This window comes from Petaurus breviceps, unplaced genomic scaffold, assembly GCF_028583685.1.
Source record: "Petaurus breviceps papuanus isolate PSGF00001 unplaced genomic scaffold, PetGlider_PUasm1.0 77, whole genome shotgun sequence".
Lineage (NCBI taxonomy): Eukaryota > Metazoa > Chordata > Mammalia > Diprotodontia > Petauridae > Petaurus > Petaurus breviceps.
The window spans coordinates 21,935,723-21,954,276 of NW_027186492.1; the positions used below are offsets into that span (position 1 = coordinate 21,935,723).

The window sequence follows — 18,554 nt, forward strand, 5'->3', positions numbered from 1 at the left end:
TTGGGAATTTGGAATGCTCCTGGGTCCGTATCTATTAGATATCTTCCTGAAGGTCAGTGCCCAATGATTCTTCAATAATAGTAAATGTTTGTTGAGTTGTCAAGGGTCTGGCATAGCCTGAAGTCTCATTCCACAAACATTTTGCTTTTTCTCTTATCTGTCATTTTCCTTCTGCCACAGAAATAGAAGAACCATTCTCTACTCTCACAAGACTTTGGACCATTCTGTATATTTTGTTTCATGGTATGCCATAGCTGGTGACTGCATCCCCCAATGACTAGATTACTGGTAATTAGTCCAGTGTTCTGAAAGTAGATACAGTCCGATTATAGAATGCAGGACTATGCTCACTGTCTTTCTGGCTTGTTAGAACCTACAGTAATTTTGCTCCCGTGCCTTAGAGAACTCAACATCATCCTCATGTGAGTTCTCTGGGATTCCTCTCAGTTCTATACTATAAAACTTTATTGATTTGAATCTGACTAATCAGTAATTCACATAGCATTAGACTGAAGTTTACCTATGTACTACCTATCACAAACTAAGGAAATTGATTCAACAAGATTATAGGGGCAAGAGGGGACAGAAAGAATAAGCATTTATTTATTTATTTGTTTGTTTGTTTGCTTTTTGGAGGGCAGTTGGGGTTAAGTGACTTGCCCAAGGTCACACGGCTAGTTTTTGTGTTAAGTGTCTGAAGTCAGATTTGAACTCAGGTCCTCCTGACTCCAGGGCTGGTGCTCTATTCACTGTGCTATCTAGCCACCCCAATAAGCATTTATTAAGTGCCTACAATCTACCAGGTACTGTACTAAGAGCTTAGCAAAGATTATATCATTTTATCTTCACAACAACTTTGTAAAAGAGGTGCAATCATTTCCCCCCATTTTACAGTTGAGGAAACTGAGGCAGACAGAGGCAGACCCTGACTTGCTCAGTGTCACAGAGTTAGTAAGTGTCTTGGGTAGTATTTGAACTTCTTGCCTCTAGGTTCAGACCTCTGTCCATATGCCCCACCTAGCTATCTAGGAGAATTAAACTTCCTTTAAGCTCTTAGACCTCATTTCTCTACAAACTATGCCCTAATTCCCAGTGGCTTTACATAATACTAAAAGACTTAGAGGCTATTCATTGGCCTTTTCTCTGGCAGGAATTTGTCAATTTCTGTTATCAAGATACATAAATGCATTTATAAAAGTCATTCTATAATTCATCCTATTCTTTCTCAGAATCTGTTTTAATAACCAATGTTTTGTTAGATATTTTCCACCAAACAATCAACAGTCAACTCTGGAATAGTAATAGGTCAGATAGAATTTTACGAAGATTCAGTTTTGAAAAAATGTGTCTGCATAGGAAAACTATAATAGCATGGAATCTGTGAGTATGTGTGTGGGAGAAATAGTGTGTATCCATGCATGCATAGTAATAAAGTATCCTGGAGCCTTCAGTCATTCCTCCACAATATTACCCTCCAACTGTTCTTGGTTACAAAGAACACTCAGTTTCGGTTTCACATTATTATATTTCCCTCCCATACAAAAAGTAAGAGTCCAAAATACTCCCTATGCCTGTTTTCTTGAACACAAGTTTTAGGGGTTATTCTATCAAAGAAACTGGAGATCGATGTGTTGATCAACTAAATATGTTGTTAAAAAAAAAAAAGAAAGCAATCTAACACATGGCCTTAGACCATGCTGTGTAGTTCAGTTGTTTTCAGTCATGTTCAACGATTCATGACTCCATTTGAGGTTTCTTGGCAAAAATACTGGAAGGGCTTGCTATTTCCTTTCCCAGATTATTTTACCATTGAGGAAACTGAGGTAAACAGGGTTAAGTGACTTGCACAGGGTCACACATCTAGTAAGAATCTGAGGCCAGACTTGAACTAAGAAAGAAGCATCTTCCTGATTCTGGGCCTGGCATTCTATCCCCTGCACCACTTAGCTGCCCTCTTAGACCATGATTCATGCTTTTAAATCTCTCTTTATCCTCTTATTCTACATGGCCCTTTCCCCTTTCCTAGAATTGCTAGATTTAAGTTGTTAACCACTGGTACATTTTTAATACACTTCCACCTCCACTAATTGTTCTTTCCGGCAGTCACTGCACCCAATTTTTGCAGCATTAACTTGACTTTCTCTCCCAATAAAAACTTCTAAATCGTTTAACATAAGATTCCAGTGTATATTTTTAAAAGCATATATTGAATGAAATTTATGAAGACTTATCATCAAATGAACCAAGCCTGCCTGGTCTTAGCTTGGTTCTCAGGGACTATAATTTAAAAGTCAGTTGACTTATTTTTTTCCTGTACAGTTGACTGGGCTATCCTCAGAATACCTGAATAAATTTGGGTGTTAATATCTTTCTATTCCATTTAAAGAAAGTTACAGACCTTTTTGCAGGAGAATGAATATTTAAATTTCAGATTTATCATGCCAATATGTGATATTCCAAAAGCCTTGAGTTTTAATGGTCTCATTTATTCCACAAACATTAGCTGAGTACCTTCTATCCCCAAGGATTTACTGAAGATAGAAAGATGAATAAGATTCAGTCCCTGGCCCCAAGGAATTTACAGATTGGTATGGCTATGACTGTTGTAAAATAATTCAAACATAAGGAAAGAAACAAGCATTTATTTAGTGCCTACTATGTTGCACGTACTTTGCTAAGTTCTTTTATCTCATTTGATCCTCACAACAACCCTATTAATTAGGTGTTCTTATTATGTCCGTTTTACAAATAAGGAAACTGAGGCAGAGGTTAAGTGATTTGCCCATGGTCACACAGCTAGCAAGTGTCTGAGGCTGCATTTGAACTCAGGTTTTCCTGACTTCAAATACAATGCTCTATCCATTAGGCCATCAGCTGCCAAAGGAGGAAATTTGAGTATGCAGCTCCATTGTCTCCTAGCTCCCTTAAAATGTACCACAAAAGGGGTGGCTAGGTGGTGCAGTGAATAGAGCACTGGCCCTAGAGTCAGGAAGACGTGAGTTTAAATCCAGCCTCAGACACTTGACATACTTACTTAGCTGTGTGACTTTGGGCTAGTCACTTAACCCCAACTGCCCTCCAAAAAGCTAAAAAACCCCAAAACTTTGCATGTTGCAAGCACATTGCATTAGTCATTTCCCATGAGGTCACATGTATTCAGGTTCTCTGCATTATCTAAGGCATATTTTCCATTTGTTTGGTCTAGTTAGCTAGAGGAAAAGGTTACCCTAATTATCCTAATTTGAGTATTCTACACCAGAAAGAATCCTCAGAAAAGAGAAATTATGTCATTGATTAGACCCTGGTCACTTGAATTCTTAGGAAAATAGTTATATGTTGGGCTTTATGGACCATTTCATTTTCTTTATTTTCATATTTTATCATTAACCCATATTTTTTTTCTAATTTTAAGGAATATTAACACCATTTTTCCCTCCAACATTTTTTTCTACCTGGGGGATGTGAAAAAGTCTTCCTTTGTTGTTGTTGTTCATTTTCTATCATACAGCAAAGGTCAAGGTTATGCAGTCAATTCCCAAAAAGACATTTAAGTTTTCTCTGTTTTATAACCACAGACTGTGCACCCAATAAGTCATTACAGATGAGGGACCTGGTAAGACTATGAATGATTATTCATTCAATTAATTAAATGTTTATTGAGCACCTACCAAGTATGCCATTAGTTTTGAGGAATAAAAAAAAAGCCTATAATTCAAGCTCCTGCCTTTAAGAGCTCTTTTAATTCTCCCTCCTCTGAAGCATGTGTCTCCCCTTTGCACACATGACCACTGCCATGGTGCAGTGTGTCACCTCTTACCTGGGCTGCTATAATAGCTTCTTTAGGGGGCAGGTAGGTAACCCAGTGGATAGAGTGCTGGAAGTCAGGAAGACCTGAATTCAAATCAGACCTCAGGCACTTCATAGCAATGTTAACCTTTCTGGCTGCCTCAATTTCCTCAACTATAAAATAGAGATAACAGCACCCAGGGTTGTTGTGAGGATCAAATGGAAGTTTCTAAATATGAAAAAGACTTTTCAAGTTTTAAAGTGCTATATAAATGCTAGTTATTAACTAATAGTATCCCATCACCCCTTACAACAGAATACTACATTAGTTGCACAAGGTAGGAATGATCCTCATTTTTTTGCTTCTAAATCTTGTCCTTAAGAGACCTGAAACAAGGTTCCACAGGAGTACTTGCATTTCTCCAATTATCTCTCCTTCCCAATTATTTGCAAGGTGAAGAAGGAGATACCAAACAACAGTAAGAAGATTGATTCAGCATCCAGCCAGCCAGCAAACATTTAAGTGGTCATTGCTAGGGGAGTGCTTGAGTAAGGCATAGTTCCGGATTACCCATGATGACATTTGATTCCTCTAGCATTTCTGGAATAACACTGGGTACTTCGTATCTCCAGAGAGTCCCACTGAGTTTTTTTTTTCATTTGTACGTCTGTGCATATGGCTGTGTGTGTGTATGCACGTTCCCACATATATACATATACATTTTGTTTTTCTATTACAGGCATTCCTGAATAAATCCCTTCCCCTACCACACACACACACACACACATATGCAGATAACTCCTTTTTAAAATTTTTTTTGCCTTTTTTGGAAGGCAATTGGGGTTAAGTAACTTGCCTAGGGTTACACGGCTAGTTTTTTTGTGTGGGTGTTAAGTGTCTGAGGGTAGAACCGAACTCAGGTCCTCCTGATTCTGGGCCCAACACTTTACTCACTGTGCCACCTAGCCGCCCCTTTTTCCTTTTTAAAGAAAAAAGTCATGCAGAAATAGGAAACCATAGGGACCATTTGTAACTGTGTATGCAACCTTTGGTTCTGCGAGCTATTTATTAAATAGAGAGGGGTGTTTCTTCATCTCTTCTCCAGAGGAAAGACTCATCATTATAATTTCTCGGTATTCTACTTCATCTTAATGTCCTTTTCATTTCCCTCATTGTAGGCATTGTGTTCTAATTCTGCCCACTTCATTCTGTAGCAGTTCATACATACATTACCATATTTATATGAAGTCTTTACTTGTCACAGCACAAAATTTTTGTGTGCATGCATGCACATACATACACACACTTTCAACTAATGCCATATATTAAGTCATTCCTCATATTATAGGCACCAATTTTTTTCCAGGTTTTTGTTTTGTTTTGTTTTGTTTTGTTTTTTGCTACCATAGGAAGTAGTGCTATATGGCTAAACAAAGTGTGGTACCTGAATGCCACAGAATATTATTATGCTCTGGGAAATTATGAATCTGAAAAATTCAGAGAAGCATGAGAAAACAGATGAAAAGTGAAATAAGATAAACCTGGAAAGCAATATACAAAAAGACTTCAGCAATGTAAGCATACAGGCAGAGAGACAGAGACAGAGAGAGAAAAAAAATGTACTTCTATGCAGAGATGGGGAATCTATGAGTGTGGAATAGAAATATATTTTAATAACATTTTATTTTTCCCAATTACATGTAAAAATAATTTTTAAGATTAAAAAAAAAATTGAGTTCCAAATTCTCCCCCTTCTCCTTCTGTAAACAATTTTGTCCATAGTCACTGTAAGCAATTTTATATAGGTTGTACATATGCAATGATGCAAAACATATTAGAAATATCTTTAAGACAATTCTACTATGACTATTTTTTTTATATATGTGCTCTTTCTTACTCTGCTTTACCTCCTTGGGGCATATGTGTAGTATTGAACAGAACCATCATCTCATACTAAAACAGCCTCTAAAACCTTCCAGCACTCCTCCATGCCTATCTTCTGGCCAACTGCATCAGACCAGCTAGCAGTACTATGACTTTCTCACTAATTGGTTAATTAAATGATTTCCACCGTTACTCACCATCCAAAGGGCCAGTGACACTGATGAAAAGAATCCTCCCCCATGTTTTGTGTATCCTCTAACTATTTCTGGGTCCCCATTGGAACAAAACTCTTGCATGGTATGTCTGCATACCAGTCTTGCCATTTACTTCCTCTATCTTAAGCTTTATGGCCCATATACTCTGTGTTTTCTCCACTGGCTTATAAACTAATTTTTTTTCTGTGATTGAGAAATTTACCATCCCTTAGCACTTAGATGAAGATCAATTAAAACCAATCCATAAGAAAAAAGACTCTTTTTTTTTTCTGTTCACACACCTTTTCTATAGACCTTAACTGATCCCCACAGAAATGAAATTATAAAGTCTTTGCATCTAATACAAGTGGAAATTTAATTTCTGTTAAAAAGCTGACTGTGGCTAGATGTCTCCATTCCAGATGTAGAGTTAAATGGTATAATAAATTTGTTTTGAAGCAAAGCTATTGTATATAATAGCATTAAATACCTCATATTCTTTGAGGGGAATGAGCTGTATTTTTTTTTCCCAGTTGCTCCTTTGTAACTTATTGGCTGTGCTTGGATATGGTATCCACTGATCATTCCCAGCTCCAACACTATGTATGTGACTATGGACAAATCATTTACCTTTCTGAACCCTTGAGGTCCATCTTCCTCCTCTTATAGAAATAATACTTTCTCTGGCTGTCTCAGTGGTGTGATGTACTCAAGTGAAGAAATACTTTGTAGACTTCAAAGTACAATAAAAGTATGAATTATTATAATTAACTATTGGTTTTATCCATTGAAAATGCAGGGACGTTTGATTCTTTTGAGGTTTGGCAGGTTTTTTACTTTCTACTTCATGTCAGTAACTGTTGAATTTAGAAAGCTCTATTCGCTTGCAAAATCTGATTTTGTCATTTTCTGTTAGCTAACACAGAGTAATGATCAGTTTCTGCTAAGACTCCTTTGTTTATATGACAGAGATCAGGGGAGAAGAAGCCTAAGCAATAAGATATACCATAGTCTCACTCTTCACCTGTACCTTGAAATAACCATCAATTCTGATTTGGAACAAAACATTCTGTTCTTGGATAAAAGCCATGACTTCCAGTCCCTTGACCCCTTCATTCTCTCCCAGGCAATCTCCCCTGCAATGTCTGCTTTCTCTTCTCCTCATCTTGACATTTTGGGAAACCAGTTCAACTCTATGCTGTCCTTTTCTCTTGAATGCCTAGCTGCCTTAGCTTATCACTGATTACATCTAGTCAAGCCTCAGCTCAAGACCACTCCCTCCATTTGCCACATTCCCCCCTACAAACATGCTACTAAATGAAGATGGAGAAAATCACAGAACCACTCTGACTACATTCATTGCAAATTTATGTTATACAACTTCAACTGGGCCCTTGCTGCTGGTAGGCAATCTTAGTATGCCTCCCTTACCACCTCACTATATCACTCTCCAAAGTAACTCTTCCAAACCTTTTCATCCCTCCCATAATTCCCTCTACTGCCACTCTCTCAGCTAAGAATCATGCTTCATATTTTACAGAAAAAAACTGAGACCATTTCTCCCCTCTTTCTCATCTCCCGTCACTCAGACACTTCTATACTTTCTTTTTTGTTTGTTTTTTTTTTGGAGGGGGGAGGGCAAGGCAATTGGGGTTAAGTGACTTGCCCAAGGTCACACAGTAAGTGTTAAGTGTCTGAGGCTGGATTTGAACTCAGGTCCTCATGACTCCAGGGCTGGTGCTCTATTCACTGCACCACCTAGCCACCCCCACTCCTACACTTTCTCATATGATAAAGTAACCTTACTCCTTTATAAGGCTAACTCCTCTATTTGTTCAAGCACTCTTATTTTTATTCTGTCTCCTCCAACAAATTGTCCCTTCTAACATTCCCATCATTCACTTATTTTCAGTCTCTCCCCATTTACTGGTTCATTCCCTTCTGCCTACAAATGTACTGATTTCTCCTCTATCCTAGAAAAAAAATTATTCGATCCTTCTATCCTTGCTATTATCCTCTATCACTACTGCCCCTTGTATGTAAATTCATTCAAAAGGCCATCTATTATAGGTGCCTTTGCCTTTTCTCCTTCTACTATTTTACAGTCAGGCTTCTGACCTTACAATTCCACCAAAATTTCCCTCTCAAAAATTACCAGTGATCTCTTAGTTGTCAAATCCAGTGGCATTTTCTCTATCTTCATTCTCCTTGACCTCTCTTGCAGCCTTTGCCACTGCTGATCATTCTTCCTCCTGGATGTTTTGTTCTCTCTAAGTTTTCAGGACACTACTTTCTCCCTGGTTCTCATTATACCTATCTGTTTCTCCTCTGTTTGCTTTTCTAGATCCTCTTCAGATCATACCCTCTAAACATAGGTTCTCAGGACTCTTTTCTGGGTCCTCCTTTCTTCTCCTGCTTCCCAAGGATTTAATTACCATTTATATGATGATGATTCTCAAATTTACCTTTCCTCCCCCAATATCTTTGTTGACCTTTCTGTCTTGCCTCTCCAAGAGCCTTTCAGATGTCTTGACTAGGTATCCAGTAGACATCTTATACTCAACATGTCCGAAACAGAACTGATTATCTTTCCCCCTAAACCCTCCCTCCTTCCTACCTTCCCTGTTACTATGGAGGGCAACACCATCCTCCCAATTCCTCAGGCTTGTAATCTAGGAGTCATCCTGGGCTTCTCACTATCTCTAACCCCCAGTTTCCAACTTGTGGCCAAAGCCTGTAGATATCACCTTTGCAGCATCTTTTGAATATGCCTTCTCCTCTGACACTGCCATCGTTTTCTTCAGGCTTACATTACCACATTCCTGTCAAATTATTTCAGTAGCCTACTGGTTGGTCTGCCTGCTTCAAGTCTCCCCTCTCCAATCCATCCCCCTTTATCCTCTAAAGTGATTTTCCCAAAGCACAGGTCAAACCCCATTCAGTGAATTCCAATGGCTCTATTTGGCATTCAGTGCTCCGCCTACCTGTCCAATCTTAGACTTTTTCCCCTTGATCGAGAGATGCTGGCCTCCTAGCTACATCTGAAATGAGATACTCCATCTCTCTGCCCTACGTATTCTCTCTGGTTTTCCCCTATGCCTGGAATGTTTTTCCTCCCCTGCTCCTCCTACTAACCTTCACTCTATTAATTCTGGGGCCTTCCTTATATTAATTATTCCTAGTGCCTTCCCTCTTATTAACTATATATTATATAGTTAATTATTACTTCCTCCCTATCCTGAATATGGTCTTGCTCTGTATATATTCACATGTTGTCTCCGCTGTTAGTCTGTAAGCTCCTTGAGAGCAGGGATAGTCTTTTGCCTCTTTTTGTATCCCTAGCACTTAGCTCAGCTACTGGGACATAGTAGGTACTCGATAAAATATTGATTGATTGTGTTACTTTGAAAGGATAGTACTTTTTAATTATTAGAGCTATCTAAAAGTAAAGTAGGCTGCCTCAGGATTTCCCCATCACCAGAAGTTATAGGATCACAGACTTAAGAATTTGAAGTGATTTTAGAGGCCACTGAGTCTAACTCCCTCATTTTACAGATGAGGAAACCAAGTCAAAGAGAGGTTAAATGACTTGCCCAAATTACAAAGCTAATAAGTATCTGAAGCAATATTTGAATTCTGGTCTTTTTGCCTTCAAGTCCATTGCTCTGTTCATTATGCAATCTAGGTGTTTAAGTGGAGGTTAGTTAACCTTTTTTTTTTAATTTGGAGATGGAATGTATATTTGAGTAGGGATTGGACTAAATGACTTCAAGGATCTCTTTCAATTCTAGAATTCTATGAATACTATAAGGGTGATATGTAGTTCTTTATGTTCTTTCTCCTCTGTTTATGGTTGACCCACTCAGCCTAAGATAAGTGAAGTAGAATGAAATTATAGTTACAGTTGTCTTTTCTTTCTTTTTTTTTTTTTGGTAATGGTCTGATAATATACACTTTTACTCAGTGTTGTTTAATTTTGTATCTCTAGTTCTTGTGTTCAAATTATCATCCCTCAGGACCTGTTTCTTCCCCCACTCCCATCTTCAAAACAGAGTGCCCTCTGACAGGCCATCTAGAATGTAGATGTCTGATGTCTCATACTTCAAGATTCAGGAGATGGGCTTTAGGATCTTTACCAATTTCTGCCACTCCATGAATTTCCTTCCTGGGAATAAAAAGTAATGTTATCCTTTTCAGGCTCCTAGGAACAATTAATTAGACTCCAGAATCTTGAAAATGTCAGGGCCCATCTTAATCTGCCTGATTTATTCCTAAAACATAGCTTCCTAACTAGAAGGATCTGGTCAGTTACTTCTTTCTTAAGCAAGCTTCTGATGTTATATAAAAGAAACGATGTGGTGTAATAGATAAACTTTGGTCTTATCCCCAAGTGTATTTGAATCCTGGTCCAACTCATTGGCTATGTGACCTCAAACAAGTCATTTAATTTGAGGAAGCTCAGTTTCCTCAACTGAAAAATGGTACTTACCTCCATAAGATCATTGTGAGGAAAACATGTTGAGAATTTCAAATTACTCTGTTGATATGAATCATGAATCATCATCATCATTTTTGTTATTTGCCTGCTTCAGGAAACAGCATACTTCATTCAGCAGCAGACAGTGTAACGAGTGCAGTGCAGAAGGCCAGCCAGGCCTTGAATGAGCGTGGGGAAAGGTTAGGTCGAGCAGAAGAAAAGACAGAAGACATGAAGAACAGTGCCCAGCAGTTTGCCGAAACTGCCCACAAGGTAAGATGTAGGGCAAGGGAACTTGGCTTTGGCCTCCTGGTTATTTCCAAGGAAACTGAGTTACTAATAAACTGTGTTATAAAAACCCTACTGTGCCAAGAACCGGTCCCTGAGTATTTGTTATATCCCATGAAATGTGCAAAACAAAACTTTTTTCCATCCTTTGTTCAATAAATCAGACATGTATTGTTTAGATTGTATTTGTATCAGTAAGCACTTAGTTTGGAATAAGGGGAAATAGTTCTTTCTCAAGCTCAGGACTTCTTAAACTTTTTCTACTCATGAACCCTAATCAGCATTTCTTAAACCGTGGGTCATGATCCCATATGGGATCCATACAGGAACATTCTTTTGTCCCTACCTGGAAGTCTGGGACTAAAAGGAGGTCAAGGGACAAGATGATGCTCTAGAGAGCTTCTCAAAAAAGACTCCCTCTACCACCACCCCCAACCCCTATGTTGGATCACACTTGAAAGAAATCATGGATGCTTGTCCCTTTTTTTATTTACTGTCTCTTTTCCTTCCTGAGAGGCATTTTGTGGGTTCTCATCTCTATGCTCTGCTATGCATAAAACAAGCCCTAGAAAAAAAGTGTTCTTGATATTGCATCACTCAGGAAGGGGCCCGACTATTCCTGGTGCTTTATTGCTGGAACCTTAGCTGAAGTTGGCTATTACAGTTCTGCCTGCCAAGATCTGTTTCTACTTTTGTAAACCAAAATATGCCAGGACATCTCCATATACTAAGAACAGTCATTTTTAAAATGGAAAGACTGAGTATTTATTTGCAACCAGCTACCTGGGGTAAGGAATTAGGGATAGAGAGTAGACCTGAAATTTCATTAAGATAAAGAACTTTCAAATTGGGAAACTCTCCCTACCAATGAAGGAAAAAAAGTTAAATGACAGCATAGGAAGAAAGGAGTCTGTATTTCAGTAGCCTAAGTAATTGTGTTGAAGTTCTGATTGAAGAGTAAGACTGATCTGGCTAATGACAGGACTTGATTTATCAAGGGCTTTCAGGTAAACAAATCAACAAATATTATAATTAATATAATTATTATTATATACTTATATAATTTTATATATGGCACATATATAATTATATGTAACTATATAATTATATATTAATATAATATAATAGGATAGGATATATGATATAATAAGGTATAATATGATATAATATGATAATTAAAAATGATTAATCAATTAATCATGGAAGGTGTTGGAATAAAAGCCAAGTTTCCATAAGACATGGAGAATATAGCATAGGAAGGTCTGCTGTTTATATTGTTATTCATTCATTTCAGTTGTGTCCAAGTCTTTGTGAACCCACTTAAAGTTTTCTTGGGAAAGATACTGGAGTGGTTTGCCATTTCCTTCCCCTGATCATTTTAAACAGGAAGAAACTGAGGCAAACAGGGTTAAGTGACTTGCCCAGGGTCACACAGCTAACAAGTGTCTGGGTTTGGATTTGAACCTAGGTCTTCCTAACTCCAGGTCCAGTGCTATATACACTTGCTATCTGAATGCCCCCATTGTTTATAACTTTGACTAAAATACTAACCTTGAGATCTAGCTTTTATCATCAGATCTCACTGAGATCTGAGCATTGACTGTAGAGTTAATGGGCAGGGATTTGAATCCCAGCTCTGCCACTGTATAACCATACTTCTCCTGAGGGGAAGATTTAAGAAATAAGAGAAAAATTACAAACTACTAGTAAAAAGGCTTTTTAGGCTGTTCTTCTAAAAATTCTGCTTATAATTGGGTGCTGGCAAAACCTCTCTGTAGTTACTAAAATTTCTCTGGATTATTCCAGCCTTTCTTTCCTACAGCATTTCTTCAAAGGCTTATGGTTTGGGAGAAGGGAAAGGAATAAGCATTTATTTAGCACCTTCTAGCGTTAAGCATGTACCAAGAACAATGTAAATATTATATCATTTGATCCTCACCTGTGAGGTAGTTTCTATTATTATACTCATTTTACAGATGAGGAAACTGAGGCACAGAGAAATTAAGTTTCTTACTAGAATCATACAGCTAATAATTGTGTGTCTGAGACCTGATTTACACTGATATTTCTGACTTCTAGTCCAGTTCTCTCTCTCTCTCTCTTTTTTTTTTTTTTTGCTTTTTGGAGGGCAGTTGGGGTTAAGCGACTTGCCCAAGGTCACACGGCTAGTGTCAAGTGTCTAAATCCAGATTTGAACTCAGGTCCTCCTGACTCCAGGGCCAGTGCTCTATTCACTGCACCACCTAGCCACCCCATTCTAGTCCAGTTCTTTATCTACTGTCCTACTAAACTGAAATGTGGCAGGTTCTCCATTGAATTGCATACTGAATTGTGCTGGAACCAGCTCCTACTGGCTATGGAAAGCTGGCTTTTAAATTTTCAGTGAGAGCTTATTTACATTCTAGAAATCAGCAACTGCTCAGAGCAGCTAAGTGGCTCGGGAAAATCGGGCACTGGGCCTACTTTCAGGAAGACCTGAGTTCCAATGCAACTTCAGATACTCACTGATTGTGTGACCCTGGACAAATCACTTTAACCCCCATCTGCCACAGTTTCTTCATCTATAAAATGGGGATAATTATAACACCTACCTCCCAAGGTTGTTGTGAACTTTAAATGAGCTCACTGTAAAATATTACATGTGCCTGACACATGTATTTATATATTAGCATTGTGTAAATGCTAATTATTGTTAAATCAGGGTTCTTGATTATTGTTTTGTTGATTGTCTAGACTTAAGAACATGATGGAAAAATGCAAATAATGAAGATTAAAATTAAAAGTGTGTCTTACATACATTTTCCCCCAAAAGAACCATTTGTCAAACATTCACTGGCATATTGCTGGTTGTATCCTTCTGTCCTTATTGCACATTTGGAGATGAGAGTTGAACAGCAGCCAGTCCTACTGAAGATATGAGACCTATATGAATGAGCCCCTTGAGGACAGAGATTCTTTGATTCATTATATTTGTATCACCAGCACAGTTCCTGGTAGAGAGCGGTGCTTAATAAATGCTTATTGATTGATTAGTTCAAAGGTGTATCTTCATAGAAGAAGATTGGAGCTAGGAGGGACATTGGACTTGATTTCGTCCAACAGTTCATTTTCTAGATAAGAGGATCAAGGGCCAGAGAAGTGAAGGCACTTTTCCAAGGTCACACAAGTAGTCAATGGTAAAACCTGAATTTGAACACATTCACTTGACTGAATCCAACACACTTTTTTCTGTACCACAATACCTAAGAGTTGAGACAGTCTAGTCTCCCCAAGCTCCTTTTGCCCTTACTTTCCCTAGGTCTTGGTTGGTACAAAAACAAATAAAGAAATTCAAAAGCCTAACTTCATACCTTAACTTTGCATTGCAACTGAAGCGATTTCAAAGGAAAAGAAAATAGGAATGGGAGAACGTTTAAAGTGTTGGGGGAAGGGGAGGAGATAGCTAACTTTCAATTCTATGATGGCATATTCTCAAGGCAGTGAACTACTAGTTTTCTCTTTATATCAGGTACAAAACAAAAGATTAGGAACTGATAAGACTTTGAGTAAGAGACCTCAATAAAACAGACCAAAAAATGTAGAGACTAAAGCTATGCAAGGACCTGATTGTGTGCTCCCCCAGACTGGCTTAATAGAGTCTTTTCTATGCAACCAGCCTATGGTTATCTGTGAATCTCTGACTATGCAGCCAAGTGTCATAGGATTTTCAACTTGTAAGAGACCTTAGAGATTATCTGTTTCAACCCTTACATTTTGCTGCTCAGAAAACCAAGGCTAAGAGAAGGAATTGTTTATTGGGATTCTTTTTATGATTCTTAATTAATTAACTAATTAATTCCTGCTATACTTTACCTACTCTGTTACTGCTGATGAACCTGGTATGAGGTTTCAGTAAGCTTTAGGAAAATCTACTGAGGGTCAGAAACTCTGGGGGTCAAAGGGGTATGGCTAGGGTATGGTGGTGGAGGTTTTGTTGATTTAAATCTGCTTCCAAACTCAAAAGAGAGGTGACAGGCTGAGGTCAGCACTCCCTAAAAACAGAACAGTTCGTGGAACATAATGAAACACCTGTCAGAAGAGAAATTTACGGAAAGGACCTTGAGATCTCTGTTTTGGACTAATGGAGTCATTGGTGCTAGCCAAAATTAGTTGCTTTATATTTTCTAGCAGTGGACTGTTTTATTCTTTGCTGAGTGCTTTGGGGGAGAGGGAAGGAGGGCGTGTGTGTGTGTGTGTGTGTGTGTGTGTGTGTGTGTGTACACATAAGCAGATAAGAGAGGGAGAATATTCTGAAGCCAAGATTGAAACTTTAAAAAATTAGGATGTTTGCTTATGAATCATCCCAGCATTGGAAATGTTCTCTAATAAGCAGATTTACCTCTAAGGAGATGTAATACCTATCTTCCTAAATTCTGAGGCAGAACAGCCAGCGTGGGCTGGCTGGGGTGATATCCTTTCACTAGCCCAGTGACAGTTCTCCTGGGACTAATTCCCAGGTGAGGGTTTAGAGATGTTGCCCCTGCCTTCCACCCCCACTCCAGTCTTGGCTGGGTTGACTCATAGTGGGTGGGTTGTATTTACAAATGCCCTCAAACTGCACACTCTGAGCAGAGGACAGAAATTTCATCTGATAAGGTACCTAATACTAGAGTTTAATTGGAACACTGTTCTCTCTCATCCCTTCCTCGCCCCTCCCACAACCTCCCCAAATTCTAGAAGAATAGTGATGTATTTCAAGGAATATGCTTTAAGACCTACAGGGAGTTTCTCAGACACCCAGAGCCTTCCAGTCATGTTAATGGATGTATTCTCATACATGATGTTCATATGGTTGTCTCCTGTAGAAGGGGTAGAGCATTAAGTTATCTCTGCCCCCTAGCTCTTGCCCCTCCCCACACCCACTTTCATAGTCTGATTTGAGCAAGCACAGTTCCTTCCTGTACTAAGAGTTTGGCATAACTCCAGACAGTAGAACCACTCAGGCAGGGATGCTCACTTTTCCTTTGCCCTGAAAACCACCAAGTTGCAGAGTATGCAATGCCTCTGGGAGCCTGGCTCAGTAAGAGTAATGAGTCAGCAGTTGTGGTGTTCATAGTATTTTAAGAATCTTCCTTGGAAGAGAAAGGATGGTTGGGATCTACTCTATCCAACATGCCAAAGGATTGATAGGCAAGGAGGGCAGAGGGTGTTTAGTGGAAACATCCTGAACACCTGAGTTCGTGTCCCACCTTTGCAACTGGGTAGTTTTAAGAGCTGGCGCAAGTTGCTTCAACCTCTCTTCTTCACTTTCCTTCTTTGTCAGATGGGAATTGTATTTTATAATACTTGCATTGCCAATATCATAGGGGTGGTTATGAGGACTTTTGCAAAGTACCAAAGCACTGGGTAAACTGCTGTTAGTGCTGTGTGGCTAAGCAAAAAAGGAACCACAGCCCCCATTTCTACCTCTTCTATGGGATACTATGCCAAAGGCAGCTGCTCTCAAAGACTTATGCTATTCTAGACCCTGCCTCACATTGACCCAATAATCATTGAATGTTAGACCAGGAACCCCATGGATTACTTCATCTAGTTCCATTCATTTTAGGGACAAGAAAACTGAGGCCCAGAAGACTTTATGACTTGAATAGGGTCACACATCTGATGAGGGACAGAACCAGAGCTGAGATTTAAGTCCTCCTTATTCCCAGTGCACTGTTATATACAGAGTTGCTCCCCATGTTCTATCTCTTCCCAGTTTGTTAGTGAGAAGGGCCTAGCAAGACCTAATTTTCTAAAGCTAACATTAAGGAAATCCCAGTTCAGATGTAACATTGACAGAATTGGACTTTCTACAAAAATTCCTGTGAACACTGACTTTCTGCTATGGTTTTAACCACCCAATTAGCCAAACCCCTGACTGACTTGGTGTTACCTTTAACTTGAAGCTGTAGTTCCTGCTTACACACCAACACATAAAGTTATCACCTGCAGGGGACTGAATTCTTATCCTTAGAACAGAGGGCTTCTGATGATGAGAATAAACAGCCAGGGTGAGTTATCTCTTCACCCTAGAGAAATCCTAGTGTGGAAATTCCAACCAATTCTGATGCCACTAATCAATAACTTAGTAAATAAGCCCTAGAATTTCCTGAAGCACAGAGAAGTTAAGTCATTTACTGGGGTCTACATAACCAGTAAATACCAGAGGCAAGATTTGAACCCAAGTGTTTCATACTCTTAAGCCTAGCATTCTTTCTACTATGCTCCATTTTTCCTAATAATAATAACAATAACTGCCGTTTAGAGGGAGCTTTAAAGTTTTCAAAGCACTTAATATACTTTTATTTTATGTCATCCTCACAACAAACTTGTAAGTTAAATATGAGGTATGTTCATTATCTCTATTTTTGGATGAAGAAACCAAAGCTCAAAGAGGTTGTGACTTACCCATGTTCACACAGCTAAGTGTCTGAAGTGAGATCAGTTACCAGGTCTTTCGCTCCTCTAAGTCCAGCAGTTTTCTACTCCTTCAGTCAGCCCTCTGATAACAATTTCAGGTCACACATTCTAAGTCAACTTCTTCTGCCTTCCTGTTCATAGCATTGCATTGACTCATTGAGGAGGGACATGACTCTGAGACACAGTTGGATTAAATCTGTATCCTGTACCCAAATTGAGTTTCCCTGAATGAATAGCCCTGGGACCCAGCTAAGTTTGGGAAACTTTTGACTAAGAGGGTGGCATTTAGTACTCCCATTTGTAGAGATCTGATGTTTCAATAGACTACATTTCTTAAATACCACTGGAAGCAGAAATCAAGGTCTGGCTTCCAGCTATTGTTCAACCTTTGTCAATAGCAAGGTTTAACTATCAAATGTATTGCACTAACTTGCATGATCTCATTAAACCAGGAATTAATGGATTAATCAGTGAAGGGTATGTAGGCTCCTCTTCCTTTCCCCTTTCTTTGTTCGTTCTTAGTATTTTATAACAAACCAGTAAAGGCTCAAATTTAAGGCTCTTCAGTTCAATGAGTATTGTTTTAGTATCTATAATGTGCTGTACACTGTGGTAGGTATTAGGGTTGCAAAGGCAAAAATGAAACAATCCCTACCCTCAAGGAGCTTATATTTTGCTAAAATAAAACATGTACCAAGATAAGTAAATACAAAATTTCTACTAAAAATTTTTGTCCTGGTGGAGGGCTGGGGATGGAGAAGAGTCAGAAAGCAACCACCAAGTGGAATAATCAAGAATCTTGCAGAGGGTGATGCCTGAACCAAGCCTTGAATGGAACTAGGTATCTCAAAAGATCAAGTTGAGGAAAGGGAGCATTCCAAGAATGGAATTAGGTTATGGACTGTCAATTATAGGAAATATTCAATATATTGGTTTTGCTAGAGCATAACATGAATAAGGGGGAGTCATGGGAAATCAATTTGAAGTGTATGGAGCCAGATAGTGAAGAGATCATCAACTTCCAACACTAGCCTGAGAGTCACGACATTTTGAGCTCTAGTACCATCTCTCCTACAAATAACATCATTTTACCTTGAGCAAGTCACTCCATCTATGTATTAGTTTGGTCTCTGTCTTAGACATGTGGATATTATCCCCTTACCCTAACTTCCTTCCCAGGAAGGGAACTTAGAAAGAATGATAAAAGATGAGAAAGCCCACTTAGACTTTGTAGATGAAAGGTGCCATTTAAGTACTAGGAAATATTGTAAGTGGTAATATATACATATATATGTATATATGTGTATGTACATATACCATGCATTAACTTATCCAGAAAGATTGAATTCAGGAAAAATTCCTGAGAAATGTCACTGTGGATAGAGATGTAAACATTCTGTTACTCCTCTTATTTCTCATTGAAATGACTGAGATTTTCATTCTCCTTCTCTCTCTCTCTCTCTCTCTCTCTCTCTCTCTCTCT

General features: G+C 38.7%; 1 protein-coding gene across 5 annotated transcripts in view; it reads left to right on the forward strand.

Moving 5' to 3' along the window:
* Positions 1–18,554, forward strand: part of STXBP6 (syntaxin binding protein 6) — a 357,548-nt gene that overhangs the window by 334,166 nt on the left and 4,828 nt on the right. For all 5 annotated transcript variants that reach the window (XM_069106021.1, XM_069106019.1, XM_069106020.1 and 2 more), the window contains one exon: positions 10,458–10,615. In XM_069106021.1, the coding sequence (XP_068962122.1) occupies positions 10,458–10,615 (158 nt within the window). The remainder of the gene's footprint in view (positions 1–10,457; positions 10,616–18,554) is intronic.